The sequence below is a fragment of the Candoia aspera genome, chromosome 11 (assembly GCF_035149785.1).
Source record: "Candoia aspera isolate rCanAsp1 chromosome 11, rCanAsp1.hap2, whole genome shotgun sequence".
In the NCBI taxonomy this organism is placed as follows: Eukaryota; Metazoa; Chordata; class Lepidosauria; order Squamata; family Boidae; genus Candoia; species Candoia aspera.
This window is the reverse complement of record NC_086163.1, coordinates 7,213,611-7,228,137: the sequence shown is the minus strand read 5'-3', so window position 1 is coordinate 7,228,137 and position 14,527 is coordinate 7,213,611. Positions and strand designations below refer to the sequence as shown.

The following is a 14,527-nucleotide window of genomic DNA, read 5'->3' as shown; positions in this document are numbered from 1 at the left end:
ATGAATGAATGAATGAATGAATGAATGAATGAATGAATGAATGAATGTTTAATCATTGTGGCTACTCTCTGGAAGCCAAGCCAAGATAAGGCAGAGAATGATATAGAAGACCAGAAAGCTCAAGGCCCTACCCGGGTGCTCACTTCTTTCAGATTAGTCTAGCCAGATATCTGAGGCATACCTTGAAATATCCAGGTATAGGCAAGTTGTGACATTAGCACAATTTATTGTTTTGCCTACAGCTGTCTTGGTAGGGAGGTATAAGAAAATTCTTACAATGATTGGCTTTGCCCATGCAGAATGGATCACCTTGAAGCCACTGCTTGTTTTTTTTCTATATCATCCCTTTTGTCAAGATATTTGTGCATACTCTTTGACACCCTTAATAGCAAATCACCCAGGCCATCCAGATGTATTTGATCCCTGGTGTTTATTGTCTGATAGAATTGATGCAATCTCTCTGAATGTTGCTGAATACTGTTATATTGTCTGCAGATACAGAGAGGGGATGCATTTTATAACCACCAGTTTTATTATTCTGTATTTTAGTTTATTATTTAGTCATTAACCGTAACAAAGCATTCATATTCTATTGTTTGCGTTTTTGTTGCATCTTAGCATAAACTTACTTTGTAAGAGTTGTTGTTGTTTATTCGTTCAGTCGCTTCCGACTCTTCGGGACTTCATGGACCAGCCCACGCCAGAGCTTCCTGTCGGTCGTCAACACCCCCAGCTCCCCCAGGGACGAGTCCGTCACCTCTAGAATGTCATCCACCCACCTTGCCCTTGGTCGGCCCCTCTTCCTTTTGCCTTCCACTCTCCCTAGCATCAGCATCTTCTCCAGGGTGTCCTGTCTTCTCATTATGTGGCCAAAGTATTTCAGTTTTGCCTTTAATATCGTTCCCTCAAGTGAGAAGTCTGGCTTTATTTCCTGGAGGATGGACTGGTTTGATCTTCTTGCAGTCCAAGGCACTCTCAGAATTTTCCTCCAACACCACAGTTCAAAAGCATCGATCTTCCTTCTCCCAGCCTTCCTTATGGTCCAGCTCTCGCAGCCACATGTTACTACAGGGAACACCATTGCCTTAACTACGCGGACCTTTGTTGCCAGTGTGATGTCTCTGCTCTTAACTATTTTATCGAGATTTGTCATTGCTCTTCTCCTTGTAAGAGTTAGGATAACACATTTCTTTTAGATTTAGTTATTTAGATTAGTCCGATTGATTTTCATTCATTCATTCATTCATTCATTTCATTCATTATATAGCCGCCCATCTCACATAGAAGTGACTCTGGGAGGTGAACAACACTTAGTTAAAGAGTGATAAATAAATTTTATAGATTCGTTGCTCATAATTCTGTTATATTTTTACTGTATTCATAGTTGTATGGATGCTTTATTGTATCCTACTGTATTTTATTTTGCTGGTCATTAAGCAAAATAAAGTTCCGGGATTCAAATTGTGCAGTGCCAAAACATTCTGTGTTTTGTTGGATAGACAATAAAATGCATTTGATTATTCTTATCTCCCTCCCACCCAAAAAGAAGAAAAAAAATGTGAAATTCTCAAGACAGCATGGAGATCTATTTTCATTTTAAAGTGTCTGAGTATGCATGGGAGTTTAGGTCCTCTCCTTCATCATGGTTTACAGCTCCTCTGGCTTCCCACACTTCCACTTAGTTCCCAGAGGAGTGATCCTAATAAAAGTGTCCCTCCCATGGGGTGCTTTTCGATTAAGAAATCAGGACAACCAATCTGGCTTCAGAGAGATGGGGAAATGTGCAATAAAAAGACCTTGAAACAGATGTACCTTGGGCATGAGACAGCAAAATAGAGGCTTTGTTGCTTGTAAGAGAAGGAAAGTTTTGGAACATTGAAGACAGATTTTGACACAGTATTAGAGTAAATATGATACCCAGCCTTGCAGTGCCTGCCTGCCTGCCTGCCTGCCTTCCTCAGATGACTTTTTCTCTGCACTAAGCAAGTCAAGTGTTTTTGTTTTCTTTCGGGAAGAGCAGAATCATATCTGGGATCAAATCAAAGGTATGCCACAGTTTGTCTCCGGAGGTTTACTTGAGCATCTTCCCAACCCCTTCCTGGGCTGTGCTTTAATTTTTACAGTAACATTTCCGAAAGATAATAGTGCATCATGCAAACAGGCTTAAAACCCCAAGAGTTGCCAGGAGAAGAAATGGGAATGAGAGAGAGAGAGAAAAAGCACTGCAAGATGCAGGCTGCTTTTCTGTTTCTTGTGAGTTTTCTTCAGTGAGAGGGTAGAGAGAAATGAACTCGGAAGATCTGTTTCAAAATACATCTTCCAGACATCCACCCTAACCTTTCCCGTCCCATCTTCAGTGGCAGACAACTTGTTCCGTACTCTCTACCCCTTTCCTTTAAAAAGTAGCAATCACATTTTTCTGAGAAAAGTATATTTTTAGAAGCCTGTGCCTATAGCGCTTAGTGAAGATTGAGAAGGAAGAGGAGGAGGAGGAAGAGGAAGAGGAGGAAAGAAGAAGAAGAAGAAGAAGATTATTATTATTATTATTATTATTATTATTATTATTATTATTATTATTTTGGGAGCCTCGTTTCAGTGTCTGGCATCAACCAATACTAGCTGTTCTTCCTAACAGAATTCCTTGTCACATTACACTGGAGGCTGGCTTTGCACATGGAGTCTGAGGTGGGAGAAAATTAATGGTGGGGAACATGATGGGGGAAGTGATATTTGAACTACTGTAGTTTGTTGAAATCTGCTTCATGTTTATTTTCACTTCTTTTGCGCCTCTCCCCCGCTGCTCAATCTTTTTTTGATGAACCAAGCAGGCTAAATAACAAGAAAGCACCAGACCTTTTTCTTCTGTTGAATTTCTTCAGTCAGGCAGAAATACCTAGTCTTCCAGGCTGAAACCATTTTCTTTTACTCTTTTTTTTTTTTTTTCTGGAAACTTCAGAAAAGTGTGTTGTGTCTTCTGCTGCGCCCTTTTCAGCAAGAGCTTTGCAGTGGATCCTCCCGTGATGGTTTGATGCAGGATTGCAGTTTGAATGCTTTTATTCTAAAGTTGCATTGTGTAAAAGTGGTAGCAGCAGGCTTAAAGCAATCCCTTTAAAAACCAATCGGTTTGCTGAGGTATCATTTTTCTGGACCAAGTGTCCACTGATCTGCCATGATGAAAACTGGGTTTTCAGGTGTTACTGAACGTTGTTGGTTTTGCTGGAAAAGTCTTATGTGGTTCTCTTTTACTTAGTTTTAGGTATTGTGTGTATTTAGGTATCTTGGTATTTGAAAAAGTGATTTGTAAGAAGAGGGGCTGAGATCAGTATATCCTCCAAAATCCTGTTAGGAACTTGAGGACTGTTAATGAAATGGCTGTTGGAATGATGGGCAGATGAGAAGGGTACATGAGGAAGATGGACTTTCTGAAGAGGATCTTGCTGAAGACGGTGGTGGGGAAACAGACTGATAAATTCTGGTGTACATTTCTGATACTTTTTAATAATTGTTTGGAGTCTGGGTGGTTTGAAGTTCCTTTTATTTCACATTGGGCTTTTCTGCATTGGCTTATCTTAGCCATTTGACTCAACACCACAGGACACTCAGCTCCCTGAGGCTCCCTGAGTTCTTTGCAGTAGAATTCCTAGAATTCTATTCTGTCCCTGTGAAAACTGAGATAGAGAAGAAATGATGAATCTGCCAGGCATTCTGTTGCGATTATAATCTCCATCCCCAAATCTTTCTGAAAGTAAGACATCCACAACTGGGTACCTGTTCCCCAGTGCCCTTCGTCCTATTGCACTGAGTTTTATGGGGTTTCCTACTGTTTCTAGAGTCCCATTGCTTTCTCCTGGGATTCATCTACCCTGAAAAAGAAAAAAAATTGAACCCATAAACCAGGTTTTCCTCACCTGGTGGCATTCAATCAGTATGATGAAGTCAGCATGATGAAGCTCAGGTGAGAGGTATGGAAGTTGTAGACCAACATATCTGAACCTGATTATGTTTGAGAAGGGTGATGCAAGCCCTTATTGATACTAATAGCTAGATTGGTGGATGGATGGATGGTTGGATGGAGGCATTGGCATGTGTATTTGACCTTCATTGTTATGGGTAAATTTAGCTGATTTACCTGCAATGCAGTGTCTAAGTTTGTTTGATAATCTATAGGACATTCTCCCAAGCAGTCCTGTATAGTTATTTGTTTGTTTTAAGCATTTACACCAAAATTGTTCCCTGAGATGCTTACAGTTGAATATCAAAATAAGGCAATATATGCCCCAAGCTCATAATCTAGAAAGTGATTAAGCAGAAGGAAAAAGGGATAGAAAATTCTGTTTGCAACTATAGACTGTTTGAGGTTACTCAGCAGGTCAAATCATATACAGACTTGATTATATTCTGTCAAGTGCTAAACTAAAAAGATCTGCTTCTTAATGAAAACACTATTTTTTCTGTTCTGTGGATATTATGCCAATCACATGTTTTCTTGAGCAGAATATTTCTTGTAAACTATATGGGAAGATGAAATCAAAGCAATTCAACAAATCAGTGTAGAAAGACAAAAGGAGTGGTAGATACCAGATTTCCAAATCAGACTTTATTGAGCTTGTTACTTCCCTGTTTGGTCTGTCTGCACATGTTTTCCTAAAAATCCAAGGAAGAAAATGCCATGTAAATATTTCCCTTTAAAAAAAAAAAGTTGTTAAAAATTGAAGTGTTGTCCAACCGGCCTTCAGAACTAAAAGCAGACAGGATTTGGATGTGATCTTGAAGTAAATCCTGGGGTTTCAGAACAGAAGATCTTATCTATGTTTGTTTTTTTCCTAGAAAAAGATTTACAAGTACAAGAAAGTGCTGAGTAATCCAAGCCGCTTAGAGGTGGTCCTGAAAGAAATCCGGACCTTGGTGGACATGGCATTAACTTCCCCTTTGCAGGACGAGTCCATCCATCAAGCTCCTTTAGAAATTGTTTCCAAGTTGCTCTCGGAGGTAAGTTCTTGGCAATGGTGTCCCTCCATTCCTGTTTTCCATGATCTAAGCAAACAAACCAGTAAACCCAGTGGGAGACACAAAGTAGATGGATCCAGTGCAGATTGTTGAAGATGGTGATGATGGTGATGATGATGAGCCATTGATATCTTAATGTAATCTCAATTTTGTAAATGTAATCTTAATGTAATCTTGATTTTCAGGCAACCAACCTAACTACTCAAGAGCATGAAAATATTATTGTGGTAAGTACAAAATTAAAAGTTTTTTGGGTGGGTCTGTCTGTCTCCTTCCCTGGGTTTTACTTTCCTGTGTATTCTTTCTTATTTCTCCCTGGTTTGTCTTTGCCATTTTTACTACAGATTTAATGCGGTTTCATTCCAAGGATATGCACTCAAGAAATGGCTAAGGGCAACTTCTTGAGAGTTTGGGAACATTCTTTCCATTTTTTTCCAAAATATTTAGAGAGAAAGGAGCTGTAAAAATTATATTCTACAGGCCATTCATTGCATTGCTTGTAGTATTAGTATCTATTTACAGTCAGAGGCTAAAAAACTTAGTAGAATGGAAGAGTTGAAAGGGACATTAGAGATTATTTTGTTCAACCGTCTGCCCAGTGCAAGCATCCCATATGGTCTGACCAAGTTGGCATGCTCCGGGCCCCATCAATTAAACAATGTGTCTGGTGGATCTAGGAAGCAGACTCTCTCATGGCATCTACCCAAGATTCATACATTGAACCCTTAAATCCAGCTATTTCCCCAAGCCTAATACTCTCTAAAATCTGTGAGTTTCCAAAAATCATGCCATCTCCAGTCTTCCCAAAGGGGCAGAATAGGATCTTGACTGGGGGTTATATTGCACCTGCCCCAAATAACTAGAATGGCTCTGGCTGGCTAAATAAGTGTGAAAGAGAAGTCCATATTCTTCCTGCCCATTCAGTACCTTTTTCTTTTAAAAACACTAACAAAGCCAGCAATTTATCCCAGAGATTAATGTTGTCTTCCTACTTTCTAATTGAATGTTGGATGCTCATGATTTCTAGGACAGTTGTTAAGTAACCTTATCTTAGTTACTGGTCCTGTACGTGTCTCAACAAACCTTCCAGCACAAATAATCGGACCACAGAGCACAGCTGTTGCCAGATGTGAATGCAGTTTCACTGTCACTCAGCAGCCCCTGAAGCACTTTGGTCAATTTCCAAAACCACAGTGGCATTTTTTTTTCCAATTCCAAATAGGCTGTTTATGATTGTACTGTAGCCAATGATCATACAATTAGAATGTGCTGCCAGGGTTGGCAGAGAGGGAACAAATGGCAGGAACAAATAGGCTTCGCTGTCCAGTTTCAGAGTTCAAGAGCAGAAGCCCAAGAAGGTTCTTCAGGCTTCTTTGAAGACTGATCTAGAAGAGAGGACAGATTCAGCTGCTGGCTGAGATTCCCCTGGGCCACGGAATTGAATTCAGAGCAGGGCATAAAATATGGCTGATCTGGTACAGCTATATTCCCACAGACTTTGCTGTGGCGTAATGCAGGGATCATGTGGCAAGCATTGTCATTACAGTCTCACATATTGCCAACACCCTACTCCATTTTCACAACTGTTCCTTTCTCCCCCCAAAAATTCCCCCTTCCAGGAACAGATTTTAAAATGTGGCTCTGAGGCTGCAAGTTGTACAATTCATATTTAAAGAGATCTCACTCACGTGGGTGAGCAAAGCAGTTTCCTTGTCATTCTCAGGAGGCATCAAGAATGAAGAAGTTTATCTCTGCTTGAGTAGCGTTAGTTATATGAGCCAATTTTCCAACAGGATAAGTCAGTTTTGAACTTCCGTGCTCACTGTTTGGCTTTAACTTAGGCATGTGGCTTTTGTGAGTATTTTGTTCTCTCTTCAAGTCCATGTGGAGAAGGTATTGGAAGGCTTGGTTCCCAAAGAAGCAATGCCGCAAACAACAGAGTTGTCGGAAAGGCTTAACAGAAGCTATTCCAGTCTTAGAAGACGTCTGTCTCTGCAGCCTGATACCTGGAATTCTATCGCTCCAGGACAGAATGGGCCCTGGTCTTTTGCTGAAGAATCTTTTGTCCTGGCAATACTTCATAATTTGCAATAGTGGCAGCAGTGACACAATCTTACTACACACACTGCAGCTGCTGTTAGTCTTAGTGCAGTGTTGGCATGTAACCATGTTTGGGTTGCCTAGCAATGGACAGAGAAAGGATGAACTTAAGAATTGGAAAGCCAGAACTTTGTTGGAAAGGAAGAAGTTTCCAACTGGTCTGGAAAATTCCCATGTTCCCAGTTTTGTTTTTATTAGATCAGGAAACTCTTAGCTGGCAGCATAAACAGGGCTGTCACGCCAAGTGTGAGAAATAGGCACAAGTTGTCAAAGATGGAGGTGATTTCAATATGCTTAAGAAATATGTTGCCCAGGGTTTTGGAGAGGGGACTCCAGATCCTTATCAAGAAGGGGTGGAGTTTCAGCTGTGACTACTGATAATGGTTTGTGAAAGCAAGAAGCAGAGGAAGAAACCATGTCTCTTCTCTACATACCACACTTTTCCTGCATGTTCATCCAGCAGTAACAGTTAACTTGCCATATTGACCACTGTGTAACCTTCTGGGAAAACCAGGACCCTTGCTGCTGTTGAGGATCCATGTATGATCTATAGAGTACCCTTGTTTGCTTTGGCAACCCCAATGTTTAGAACCCTGTTAAATGAAATGTGGCTCAGGATTCTGAAGAAGTCTTTTACCTAGTAATATGTAGTAACTTTCTGCCTACCTAATGCCCTTTGGTTATCCTGGGCATTAGCTAAAAGTTATTAGAATTGGTATTCAACTCAACTGCAAGGCATCAGTTTGGCGAAAGCTGGTATGTAGGCTGGTCTGTTGTCTGGTTGTATTAATAGTTTTTTCTTTACACACACACCCACACACACATAAATATATAATTCAAATTTTGCTACCGCCCATCTCCCCCAAAAGAGGGACTCTGGGCGGTTTACAATAAAATTAAAACTATAATAATAAACAAGATGCTATAAAAAACAATTTACAAATATAAAATACAATATAAATAAATATAAAATCCAAGAGTTAAACATTCTAATCAGGTGGGAGGGGCTCTAAGGCATGAGCCAACCCCATGAGTGGTTGCCCACCTTCCCGCCCCATGCGAGACGGCAGAACCAAGTTTTCAGGGCTCCCCTGAAGGTTGGAACTGAAGGCGCCTGCCTCACCTCTGGGGGCAAGATGTTCCAAAGGGCAGGGGCACCTGCAGAGAAGGCCTGCTTCCTGGACCCCGCCAGATGAAGTTCTCTTACAGACAGGGTCCGTAACATGCCCTCTCTGCCTGACAGGGTGGGGCGGGTCAGTGTTGTGGTCGATATATGAATGATTTCATACTTATGAAAAACTAGGGGCAGGGCTAGGGCTGAGCAAACCAGGACTATCACCATTTTCTAGCACCTTTTCTTTGTTACTTATTTATACTTCAAATTTAGTCACCGCCCATCTCACTCATGGAGCCACTTCTTGCATCAACAACAGTTCTCTGCCCTGTATATTAAAAGGACCCCTCTAGGCTTCAGGACCAATTTGAATAACGTCAGCTGGGCTCACTGGATGTACCAGTGGTGTCAGATTCCATAAAACTCAGACTTCAGCGTCTTTTAATTCATAAATGTCCCTGCCTGATCTTGCCATCAATCTGTGGTAGTTCATATTTATTTATTTATTTACTATTCAAATTTCTATTACCGCCCATCTCCCCCCCAAAAAGGGGGACTCTGGGTGGTCATATCATGTATGGATCTTCACCTCTGTATGCTGGAGCTGTTTCCCAGCTGGCCTTGGACACCAGAGCCTCTTTGTGAACTTGATTAGGACCAGGATCTGATCATACGTTGAGATCTGCTCATCAATTGCAAACGTTCAAAGAACGTTCCCTTCCTCTTGCAGCTGTGAATTTTACAAGCAAATAATTAATAATAGATTGATAATGTTGTAAATATAGCTTAAATCAGGTCTGGACAATTTAATCAAGGAGTGGGTTTCACTCTGTTGTTTATTTATTTGATGACAGCAGGGTAGGGTTTGGTGATTCAATGATGTCATGGGATTGGATCCCAAAGCATCCAGGCTTCGTGTGTGTGTGTGTGTGTGAGTGTGTGTGTGTGTGAGGAAGAAGAATTTTAAAATTGCTTAAATGCATCTATTTTGCACTATTTCAAGAGAGGAAGCCATGAAAATAATGCTGAAAATTGGCAATATATTCCGGGAGGGACTGTTGTAAGGTCTTAATTTCTTTCTTCAATCTATAATAGCCTGTCAACAAATTAATGGTCAAATAAAATTAGAAACTCTGCAATTAAACAAGATTTGCACCTGTTGATGATTTGTTTTGCACGTGAGGACTTATTTTATGTAATTTATTTCTGCAAATCAGAATGAGCGTATTTATATGAGGTAGAAGAATTGTGATTCACTGTAACATGGAAGAATAATATAGAGCCAATATCTGATACAACTATCGGAGTATAAATGAATATAAATGTATTATTATTCCTACATTATTTTAGGCACTTGCTCCTTTGCTGGAAAACAACCACCCACCACCTGACTTGTGTGAATTTTTTTGCAAGGTATTTCTGATTTCTTTGCTTTCTTTTCTTAATTTTTGCAAACTATGTCCAAAAATTTCTTAGTAGCAGCTCCTTAAGCCAGTTAAGGTTGTGGTTGTGTTTGTAGAGAGTAAGGAAGATGACCTTGATGGAAATATGCAGGAACTGTTATCTAGACAGAAGAGGGTAAAACATATTTTAGGTCCAGAGAAAGAAGTTAACATTCAGAAGCTGCTCAGACAGATGCCTCCCTCACTGGAGTATAAGAAGGGTTGGAGGTACAGCATAATCAGACTTGTAAGATTCTGTAGCCCATCTCAGTCCTGCAGAGTTGGTCTGGTCTACTTAGTGAGGCTGTCAATAACTACAGTCCTCCAAGACTGTATGGCATGGGTTATAAGCAGGCTGGCTGGCTGGATGGGTGAGCAAGCAAGCAAACTTTCAGTCGTTTTGTTATACTCAGGAGATACCTACATTATAGACAGATTTCAAATGCTTTTGTCTCTCTGGGATCAAGATTCACATTCAGGGATGCTCCAGTGCTATTAACAATGTTGGGGAATGGCTGTTTTGATGTGCTCCCAGCTATAACCAGGACCTTTCCATGCTATTGAAAAAAAAATAACCCAGTAACCCATATTCAGGCAAAATGTTGACAACTATTAGAATTTGTATATATGGAGGGACTGGGATCAGAAGCATTATAGACCAGTGGACCTTTGCTCACTAATAGAGCCCACAAGCTTTTAATGCAGATGGTTTCAAAGCCAGTCCCTGATAGCTTCAGCAAAAAGATTAACAGGCGATGTGAGAGAATTCTTCTGTGGTCATTAGTGAGAAATACTTTTGGAACCCTTCACAAAGACCTATCCAGTATTAGGGCATACAGTACTTATACCTGAAAATCCAAAACATCTTTTTAACTTGTTAAGATTAATGGAAACTTTGGGGTCATTAGCAACGGTGGGTTGTGCGTCTTTTCACCTCTTTTTAAACATAATAATCTCTTGATGCAGCATTGCAGAGAACGCCCTCGGTCCATGGTGGTCATAGAAGTGTTCACTCCAGTGGTACAGAGAATCCTAAAGCATAACATGGTGAGTCAATATCTTTGCTGTCTTAGTTTAGAGTTTTCTCTACAAAATCTTCACAATACTGCTATTTTATCTAGTCTACTTTGCCCGTGCAATATATTTGTAGAACAGAGAGGAAGCATGTAGGGATAAAGCACTTAGCTTCATCCCTCAGTGGAAGCCCATCTCCATATCTAGAAATGTGGATGTGCAGAGATAAAGAGGGAAATTTGGGGAAAGCTTGTGGTTTTTCCCTTCTGAAGGCCACTTCTTTGTCTTTTCTGAAAACTGGAAAATACAGAAAGTGATTGTGAAATACATCCTTTCTAAAAAAATAAAATAAAACATAGAATGGTTCAGTCAATGTTCATATACTGTTCTCCAGCCTTTCTACCTGAAATGGTTTCTGGAAACTATTTAATAGGAAGACTTGTATGTAGAACTTAGCTTATTTTGATACTGCTGCACAAAGAACAAGCTATGCATTACAGGTCTACAGGCAAGAACAGAAACGTTATTTTCTCCTCCAGGAGACACTGTGATTTGTTTTCACAAGTGCCGGAAGGTCTTAACCCTTCCTTGCTCATGTACTTGCTTCACCTTACTGACTTTTATCCTTGAAGTTGAATCAGGTAGCATGACTTGGCAGCTGTAAAAGCTGCTGAAAAAAATTATGCACTGCATCTATTTCAGTGATTCCCTGCATTTCCATCTTTTCTAATGTTCTTTCTCTCTTATAATACTTAAGAATATAACCACAAAAGTAAGGCTTTCTTCAACCTTCTGCCTCTCATCATGGGCAGGAAACAAGAGCATGCTGGGAAGCCTAGTTCTCTCCTATGCTTCCCTTCCGCTGATTTGTATTACTCCATAAGAGATACAGCTGAACAGGTGGGAGTACCTTTGCCAGTCTTGCCTGGGCTAGGAGGCTAGATAGGGTCAGGCTTGGTTACGACTTCGATGGAGACCAGATGGAGCTCCCAAAGTTGTAAGCTAGAGTCTACTGAAAGAAGGTTCCAGAAGAAGACAATAGCAAACGACTTCCAAAACAAGTTCTCAAGCTTCACGTGGTAATCATGAGTCAAGTTTTAGTCAAAGGACTTTTTACTTTCTGAGAGGTAGGTAGGCAGGCAAGTGAGTAAATTGATCCATCACTTGTCTTCCCAAACAACCAAGCTTATGAAGAAGGAGCTTCCATGAGGGATTATTGAAGTTTGATTGTGTGGTTTCTGAATGTGTGGTTTCTGAGTCACACCAGCAATTTCCAAGGAGGCTCCTGCCTCAGAGATTTCGTCCCGCTCATGGAGGAATTCACACAAAATGGAGGAAGGTGCAGGAGAGCGTAGGGCTTTCCTTCACACAGGATTGGAAGAGGGCGGAAAAAGAAAGAGGGCTGGAGTATTGCGTGCCAGTTCCGTTCCACTGGGGCTGCCATATTTAATAAATTAAGTGACACAACTAACTTCAGTATACAACCAGCCTGTCATGAGACCTCCAAATCCGGTATCAGGAACCCAGACCCAGTTTGGGTAATTGTGCCAGATGGAGTGGAGGGAGAACAGTTCCAGAAAGACAGGCGCTTGGCGACCAACCCTTCCTTGCAGCTCAGTCAAAACAGATGAGAACGGGTAGTCCTCAGTGACTGCAATTGGGACCGGCAACTCGGTCGCTAAGTGGCGTGATTGTAAAGTGAAATGTCATATGACTGTGCCTGACTTATGACATCAGTTCGTCAGTTCTGGTTGCAGTCGTTAAGCAAACCACCATGGGCCATTAAATGTAATGTCATGTGACCGTGACTTGCGGCTTCCTGCTGGCTTCCCCATTGACTTAGCATGTAGGAAGCTGGCTGTGAAGGTCACAAATGGCAGTCACATGACTGCGGGATGCTGCAACCATCATAAATGTGTGCTGGTTGACAAGCACCTGAATCTTGATCACATGACCACAGGACACTGTGAAGGCTGCAACTTCGAGTATTGGTCATAAGTCTTCTTTTTCAGCACCACCATAGCTTTGAACATTTGCTGAACAAGTGGTCGGTAAGTGAGGACTACCTGTAGTGCCACAAGAATATAGGACTGAGCTGTTGAGGCTAGCTCATGAAAATCCACGGGTGGGACAGATGGGTTGTGATTGAATAGTAAGTTGCCTGTTGAACCTGGGTTAAGAACAGTAATAGAGGATTACTGAAGATCATGTCCTGAATGTCCAGTGTTTCTCAACCTCAGCAACTTTAAGATGCATGGACTTACTCCCACCTTTAAGATGCATTTTTCTGTGTAGTAGATGATTTTATAAATGTCTTTCTTGGATCGTGGTTATTTTGCTTAAAATATAAAACTAAAGAAACAAAGTTTATGTCAACAGGCTTAAAAGAATTTTTACCAAAACAAAACCTAATTGCACAGCAAGCTGTTTGTGTGGAGTTGTATCTAAAGAGTTTGAATTGTGCAACACATTCTGTACACGCTTGCAGATGGACAATCATCAGATACTCTGTTTCTCAAACAGTGGCTGTTTGAGAAATGTAAAGCACTAGATACAAAAATTAAATTGCAGTGGTTAGGATGTTTTAGTATAAGGCTGACTTGATCTTAAGCTTGGGAGGACACTTTTGTTCTTTATGAAAACTTTTTTTTTTTACTAAAACTTTACTGAAACTCTTTGATAGAAAAATTCACTTCCAGTTCTTCTAGGTCTTTAGAACGAGAATAGAGAAATGGTTGGTCATATTGTTGGTCATGCATCGGTTACATCTTGTTTTAATCTAATATAGGAAGTTTGGGGCTTAGTGCAGTGAATTCAGACATGATTAGCATAGCATTATGTCCAAACCAGGTCATATGGCTTGTTCAACAAAATGTGGTTTTAAAAAATTGGCTTAGTTTGATATGCAAATAGAATTATCTTAGTGTTGAATGTTGGAAGTCCTTAGTGATGTACAGATCACCCAGTTGCTTCCTAGATACAGTAATCAAATAGACGGTGCTGTTGGGATGAGACTTGTAGACTAAAACATAGACGGAGTGCAAGATTTTTTAAATTAGATCACAGTTGCCTTTGGTCCCCTAATATTTTTGGACTGAACTCCCATCATCTTCACGAGTCTGGATCCCAATCTTGAGGCCCCTGGGTGCTTTTGGATGGTCAGGAATGATGGAGTATGTAGTCTGGCATTATCTAGAAATTTAAGACTATGAAAGGGTGTGTTCAATAACTGGAATAAATGACACAAGAACTCAGAATTGCTCATCTGATATAGGATCTCCCTCGTGAATTGGGTAACGCGATTTAAACAAAAACCATAAAGACAAAACATTACTTTAATGCAAATATTTAGAAGTCTAGTTTACCTACGCTAAACCATTGTTTTTCTAACCATGGTACATTGAATAAGGTACAGTTGGGTTCACACAGTATGGTAAGCCATAAACCATGGTTTACAGAATAGAAGGCCTGGATTTGTATTATATACTAAATCAAAAGCACATTATGGTTTATATCAAAATGTGGACCAGTCCAGAAAGGGTTATGAAGGCAAACAGTCCCTCTTTTCTCAAAACCCTGAAAATTGCTACCAAGCGTTAACAAAACTAGATTCAATAGCCTGATGTTTTTATATTCTTGCCTAAATTCCCCTGTCTGCCTCCATTTTCCTATAAAATCCATGTAATTAATCCATTGAAATTAATTTAATTGCTTGAGTAATATCTTTAATTAGGCAGTAGCCTTCCTCTGAATCAACGTTGCCCAAACCTTAGGATCGAATGACTGCCTTTATGCTCTGCAGCAAATCTATTGGTTTAAAAGTAGCACACACCCTTTTTAAAAATATGCA

At 40.4% G+C, this 14,527-nt stretch overlaps 1 protein-coding gene across 1 annotated transcript in view; it reads left to right on the top strand.

Annotated features, from left to right (window-relative positions):
• CMIP (c-Maf inducing protein) overlaps positions 1-14,527 on the top strand; it is a 155,659-nt gene that overhangs the window by 113,137 nt on the left and 27,995 nt on the right. Inside the window, exons 4-7 of the mRNA XM_063312806.1 lie at positions 4,828-4,989; positions 5,193-5,234; positions 9,572-9,634; positions 10,630-10,710. Of these exons, the coding sequence (XP_063168876.1) occupies positions 4,828-4,989; positions 5,193-5,234; positions 9,572-9,634; positions 10,630-10,710 (348 nt within the window). The remainder of the gene's footprint in view (positions 1-4,827; positions 4,990-5,192; positions 5,235-9,571; positions 9,635-10,629; positions 10,711-14,527) is intronic.